The sequence below is a fragment of the Trachinotus anak genome, unplaced genomic scaffold (assembly GCF_046630095.1).
Source record: "Trachinotus anak isolate AG129_WGS33_773 ecotype Australia unplaced genomic scaffold, CSIRO_AGI_Tana_v1 ptg000012l, whole genome shotgun sequence".
Lineage (NCBI taxonomy): Eukaryota > Metazoa > Chordata > Actinopteri > Carangiformes > Carangidae > Trachinotus > Trachinotus anak.
Window position 1 is genome coordinate 8,707,453 of NW_027273863.1, and position 6,901 is coordinate 8,714,353.

A 6,901-nucleotide genomic window follows, 5' to 3' on the forward strand; every position below is an offset into this window, starting at 1 on the left:
CATCTGTCTCAGTCTTGTGTTCTATCACATGTTTTCTTCTTAGTTTTCATTGTAGAATTTGAAATATCTTAAAATACACTCAGTTGAATGACATTTGGGTGTGGCCCTTTTGAATGTAATGCAAATCAGTGTGGTTGTTGTTGAAGAGCTGTCTGTGTTGTAATATGGTCATTAGTCACACAGACAGCAGATGGCAACAGAGACCTTCAAGCAACATCATTCAGTAAACCAGAAGACACAACTAAAACCAAAAAGATAAATGAAAAACAGCTTCACAGTCACTTCTGAGGGCAGCTTCCTCTGGCCTTATGTGGTGTGTGTCTGCTCCAGATAGAAGGAGTCTGTACATTAAGCATGAAAAAGAAGAGGAACTTTATGAATCAAATCTGTCTTGTGTTAAATTTGGTTTTAGTGGCAGACACAGGGCGGGAAGGTGGGAGGACGGGGTTGTGCTCTTGGTGGCAGTTCAGTTGGTTTCTTAGGTAGTATTAGATAGTATGAGATAGTATTTGTGCTTTTAGTTGTTTTTTTTGTTTTTCTTTTCTAATCGGGGCATGTTGAATTTTCCACATTAATTGTCTTTGTAAAAAGAATGCAAATACAATAACGGGCACAATAAAGTAGCGTTTCTGTGATACTTTTAACATATACATATGACATAATATTCAGATTCAAAAAAGAGGGTAAATATTACTACAAACATGTAGGATTCAAATTAATAGAATAAGAAGCAAAAAATACTAATTATATTTTTCTCTTTGACGTGTTTATTGTCTAACGTGTTTTTTGTGTTTGGAAAGTGGAAATAGGCACAGCGTGGTTTCTTCATGTGACTGCTGGATGTTAGATGAACAGTTTGTTCTGTTTATGTTGGTGACATTAAATGTGCGGGGGATTTATTTTTAAGTGGTGTTTGGCAGAAGCTGTTCTGTGTTGTGCAGACAGCTCACCGCAACTTCCTCTAGTGTAGACAGCCTGGGTTGCACTCACCTCTTTGTGGGAGGAGTGTAAGATTCGTTGATTACCGCTAAAAAAAAAAAAATTGTGTTTGACAATCTGCATTAAATCAGCACTCATAGGTATGAGGCAGTGCAACATGTAGCCCAGTGTGCAAATGCAGAAGGTATTGCTTGAAGGACATAAAAATGACAGAAAGTGAGCACAGTTATAATTTTCAAAGTTACAACAGTTGATGGAGGAAACTCACAGATGGGTGTTGCAACCGATAAAGAAAATGTCTGAGATAACTGTCACCACACTAAGCCACCAACAGCTGCGCTCTATCATAGAACATTTCCTGTCAAGCAACACAAGACAGTTTAACAACACAGTACTTGCCTCAGGTTCAACTGGCAACTCATTAACTTAAACACTTCACTTGGGTATGTTTTGTGTTTATGTAAATGAAAATGCCACTGCATTTGTCAAGGTTGCAGCTTCCAAACAAGCTACAGCATATATAAAGTTCATGGTTTACTAGGATGTATTGATTCAGGTAACACTAATGAGAAATGTATGTTTAATAAGTCAGTCTGCATTCATTTCATTTTTGCATGTTTTACAAAATGCATGTTTTTTTCATTGCTTGCCAAATATGAATACATTCTTGTATATAGAGAAAGTCTTTTTCTTGCATTTCAGCACCCATTTTCAGTTGTTTCACAACGGTATGAAAATCAACTAATGCAGACTTTAAACTCCATTAAGATATTGTAGGTATTCACAGTGCACATGATGCCTGCACCTACTCTTGTCAAAGATTTTGTGGCAATTTCCTGTAAGTGCACAGTTATTAAGAAATGAAAGCAAAACAAACAAATACAAAATTAGATTGAGGCACAAACGTGTGACAACCCTGAGGTCAAGTAGGTGAATCTAATAAATCAGAATAAAAATTAAAAGTGTCAAAAGAATGACAAATAGAAAAGCTACTATGTTGAAATAGGTTTTCTGACGGTTTTTAGCCACGCTAGTGGCATGGCTGTAATGATGGCAATGTCTATGTCTCTGTTGTTCCGTCTGTCCAACACTTTTAACAAGACTAAAATATCTGAACAACTAATGGATAGATTGCTATGAAATTTCATGAACCGACATGATCCCCAGGGGATGAATCCTACCAACTTTCCTGGGCCTTTAACTTTTCCTAAAGCACCACCAGCAGGTTGAGGTTTTTGGCTTTTAGTGAAATATTTTGATGACTATCGGATGGATTGCCTTGGAGTTTTGTACAGACGTTCATGGTGCCCAGAGGATGAAGTATAATGACTTTGATGATCCCCTCACTTTTCCTCTACCATCACCATAACACAGCATTGGTGTTTTTTTTAGTGAAATGTACTAATCTACTAAACTACTGCAACATCAGCAAGTTAACATAATCATTATGCACATGTTAGCACGCCAATATAAGCATTTAGCTTTATTCCTAAGTAAAGCCTCACAGAGCTGGTCTTGTTCCAGAGCCTGGGCGCCCTGATGGCTAAGGATCCATCACCATTGCTTCGCAGTGCTCAAGTAACTGTCAGACTTATATCTGCTTCAAAATTATGCAGTAAAACTTCAAATTGATTACAAGCAACTACTGAAGAGGTGAAAGAGTTAGAATAATCAGGGCCCATTTTTAGTACTGATAAAAAAAACTTCACGAGAGTGTTACCTTTGTCTGAGCTGTGAGAATCACAGTAAATTAGTCCACTCGAGATGTATGGAAGCATTTTTGAAAGTTTACAGGTTTTTTTGTAGAGATGAACACTCCACAGGTTTGCTAACTGTTTTGAGTCTTCCCAGGCCTGAGGATATTATTGGATACCAGATTTCGACACAATCGTATAACAAATCGGCCGGTGTTGAATGTGGCAGTTCACGCATTCTGCAACACTTATGAGGATAAGGAATATGTAAGATGCTTTACTTTACATTAGACATTCAGTAATGGAAGTGGTGTCCATACACAGGATTTTTAAAATTACCAATGAAGAGCGCCAGTTTTGTAATGGTGGCTTCAATTCACTACATAAATTGACTGATATATTGTATATGCATTGTCCATATTGTAGGAAATATGGTATTGTGAAGCAATTTATAGGAAAAAATGGTCCACTAAAAGGTAATGACATTTTTCAAGAATCCATGTAATAAAGGATGACAGATGCTTTTTGTATCAACAGAGGTACCTGGATTAGAACTGAAGAGTTCTCAGACTTTGTATGACACAGGCAGGTAATTAATGACAGCCTGAGTCCTGTGACAAGCCCTAAAATCTGATGCAATGTTTTGTGTCAGGTTTTAAATTATTTGTCATTTAAATCAGCTGTTATAAAAAAAAAAAAAAACTGAATTTGATCTGAAACTATTTCATCCTAAAAAGTTCAGATCAGTGTAATACTGTTTACGTCACTGTGACTGAAGTAAGACAGAGGAAACAAAACAGAGGAACCACACCTGACACATAAATTTAATAAAAGTGAACATGAGAAAACTGAAGTTTAGGGACTGATTATGTTCCTCTGGAACTTTAAAATCTCCAAAAAAAACTTCAGGAGAATTTCCACACTACAGGTGAAAGTTTTTGTTTTGTCAAAACCTCCTGTCAAAATATAAACAGGAAATGAATGAGAAGGTCATTTGTATCTTATTTATGACTTTATATCTGTGTCTACAAGCTTAAATTCTAACCAAAATGGAAACAGTTAGTTGCTGCTTAGTGGTCTAAGACGCCTGCCGTGGAACCACAGTGTCCCTGGTTTGGTTCCGGTGGGTGACCTTTGTTACATGTAACCCCCCCTCTTTGTTTCCCCTTCTACTTCCTGTCAACCTCCACTGACTAAGATCAAATAATGGCAAGAGGCTGTTACATGGAAACCAAGACATTATTAATGTTATGTAACAAACCATTAATGGAAAGAGGTTCAAACTGACCCAAGGCAAGACTGGACTTTGCTCTGGAGTGGAATCAAATGTTTCAGGCTAAGTTTCTATCAGAGGCAAACAACTACAAGACAAGAACTGCATGTTAATTGTCTTTATATAACAACCCTAAGTCAAGAGTGTCTCCCACAGAGTGAGTGGGCTAAGATCACTGGTTGCTGGCTATAGATTCATAAGTAGTGAACAGACATGAGAGTGTTATCAATCTTAGCATCTGACTCTCAAGAAGAAAGCAAATAAACATATTTTCCAAAAAAGAAAATGTTGATCTTTTGCTTGTGGTTTGTTAAAGGTAGAGTAGAATTTCTTTCCCAGTCTGACTGGGCAGCCTCCACCACTGGAAATGAAAGTCTTCCCAGTGTTGATGCAGCTGTTTGCCATTGCCTGATCATAGCACTTCTTTTTCAGTTTTGATTTTTCTGACCTTCTCCTATTTGGCCTCTCCATCTTGACAATGACATATATATTTTGACGTTGGACCACTGGTAGAAATTTATTCCACACACTCTCCTTCACTTTCAGTCTCTGCACCGGCCTCTTGTCTGCAATCTCCCAATCAGTCCCATTCAATAAGTGACGGAGGGGTAGACCGTTCCTTCTCCTTACCCTGGTAATCCTTTTTTTTTTGTTGATTGGATGCAATGTCTCGGTGCAAGCCACTTTGTTCATTTCTCATTGGCAGAGCCAGGGCTGTGTAGGCCTGAGGGTCTTGAATTGAGTGAGTATGCATTTATTGATTATACACTCAACTTTTCATTTGTAAAAGGAAGAATGTGTTATTTCTTCTTTTAAGAGTAACATAATCTCAGTTTAAAGAATGTCATGAGAGGAAAACTCGCCATTGCCAGGATGCTACTGCATCTGAAGATGCAAGCAGACATTAATTATTTGACTTTGCCACATGATAATCACATGAGAATGTCTTTCACTGCGTAATACAGGGGCAAAGCTAAAGATGGCATCTTTACATGTTTTATTTAAATTTGACTAGGAGGGCTGAAATAACCTCAGCATCTAGTTCACCAACCCTGTAACATTAGTTTCTGGCATTGCTTCACAAGGCAAACTAGAACAGAGACCAAAGCATTTGCCTATCTGCTGTTGAATTTTCCACTGCCCCATTTGCATCCCCTGACTTTAAGCCAAACAAGTAACGATGTCGGTTTAAGCACAGTACACACATACAGCTGTAACTGCAGTGCGTCTATGTTTGCGTCATCCCCAACTTCCTCTTTTTCTGTGGTTAGCTCAAGAGTGATGTTGTGACGCGACTCATTTGAAACTTGCTGCTGTACATATATAAGATGAGCAGGTTCCTCAAATACACACAGTGACAGTTGGAGATATCACAACTCTCTGAGAGCAGCCCAGCATTCAGTCACACATGTACAAAGCAGTGTTGCCATGCCAAGTCTAGTCGCATCACCACCAAGGGAGCTGCAGCACCTCGACATGGACACCCAGAGTAAGAAGAGCAGTAAAGATAGGTAAATATTTTATTTTAATCAATGCATAATGCCTCCTACATTGTTTCATGTCATTGCTGATCAATCTTTCATTATAACATGTCAGTTAAATAAGTGTTTGTTTGGTTAACCAGAGGAGGAAACCTGAAGTCCCGGCTGCAGTGTAGATCATCTCAAGCTGCCAATACTGAGGGGTAAGTGAAGAAAACCTCACTGGAAACTAAACATCCAAAATGCTGTTATACTTATTGCATGTATAAATGACAGTGCACCCTTCTTTTGTAGGCTTTGTTTTGAAGAGATGTCCCAGTGGTCACACTCACTCGAGAGACTTCTATCATCCAAATGTGAGTTAATCAATACACAGTCCCAAAGTCAAGTTTCATAGTCAGTATCCTTTCTCAACACTGGCTAACTGCTGCTCATTTTGCCCTCCTGTTAAGATGGCATGAAGATATTCCAGGCCTTCTTGAAGACAGAGTTCAGTGATGAAAACATTGAGTTTTGGCTGGTGTGTGAGGACTATAAGAAGATCAAGTCTTCCTTCAGGATGTCATCTAGGGCCAAAAAGATCTTCAAACGCTACATTCAAGCTGAGGCACCGAGAGAGGTAAACACAGAGGTTTTGATAGTGCAGACAGATTTACTTACCACCACTGTGACTACTTTAGTATTCATCGGTCCTCATTGTGTTTCCTCATGCTTCCAGATCAACATTGATCACAAGACCAGGGACCTGATCAGGCGAAACATTAAGGCACCCACTGCAGTGTGCTTCGATGATGCCCAGAGGATCGTCTTTGGGCTAATGGAGAGGGATTCTTATCCACGTTTCCTCAGGTCTGACATCTATCTGGCTCTAATGGACTCCACACCAGAATCGGTGAAGATGTGAAGAGAATAGATACTGAGGACACTGTGTTAGTAGAAGCTGGACTGAAACTGAGCCCAATGCTGGATTACCTGAGAGAAGCTGGTGTTCGTGTTTGCTTGTGCTAGGACCACTGCTGGTGACTCTAACCAAAAGCATCCAAAACATGTAATGCTCAACACATTCATGCCTTCCCTTTGCAGTTGGAGAAGTCATGTTGTGGGGTTGCACCTGCTGTGACAGCTCCTGTAAAGTAAAGGACTTCCCAGAGATGAAGTGATTATATAATGAAAATGCTGGGGACTTTCTGCAAGAGAGGCCAGGAAGTGTATGTGGTGCACACAACACTTCCACCCATGATTCATGTGCATGAGCTGGTATCTACGTTTGCACATCATCTTGTCTTAAGTTCACTGTGATCTCACTAAAGAAATAGTTAAGTAGATGGCATCTAGATGTGGGTTTTTCTTTTTGTTTGATTTTCATGGTCTGACAGCAGTGCTCTCAGACTGAGATGTTACAACAATCATAATCTGTTATAAGCTATATGTTGAAAATATATTCCACAGTGTGTCAAAACATTGTGAATGTAAGATGAATTTGTACATATTTAATAAAAAATATTATATTTGAA

The 6,901-nt window shown here is 38.9% G+C and overlaps 1 protein-coding gene across 1 annotated transcript; it reads left to right on the plus strand.

Moving 5' to 3' along the window:
- The first annotated feature begins 5,244 nt into the window (after window positions 1-5,244).
- On the plus strand, window positions 5,245-6,901 carry rgs13a (regulator of G protein signaling 13a). The gene is made up of 5 exons (XM_071492316.1): window positions 5,245-5,417; window positions 5,531-5,590; window positions 5,682-5,743; window positions 5,840-6,006; window positions 6,106-6,901. The coding sequence occupies exons 1-5, from the start codon at window positions 5,335-5,337 to the stop codon at window positions 6,289-6,291; spliced, it is 558 nt and encodes a 185-aa protein (XP_071348417.1). The 5' UTR covers window positions 5,245-5,334; the 3' UTR covers window positions 6,292-6,901.

What these genes read in the sequence shown, in the direction of transcription:
- rgs13a (XM_071492316.1), top strand. Translation starts at nt 5,335, where the DNA reads ATGCCAAGTCTAGTCGCATCACCACCAAGGGAGCTGCAGCACCTCGAC. An exon ending in CAAGCTGCCAATACTGAGGG is followed by an intron (nt 5,591 to 5,681) that starts GTAAGTGAAGAA and finishes CTTCTTTTGTAG; the next exon opens with GCTTTGTTTTGAAGAGATGT. An exon ending in AAGCTGAGGCACCGAGAGAG is followed by an intron (nt 6,007 to 6,105) that starts GTAAACACAGAG and finishes TCATGCTTCCAG; the next exon opens with ATCAACATTGATCACAAGAC.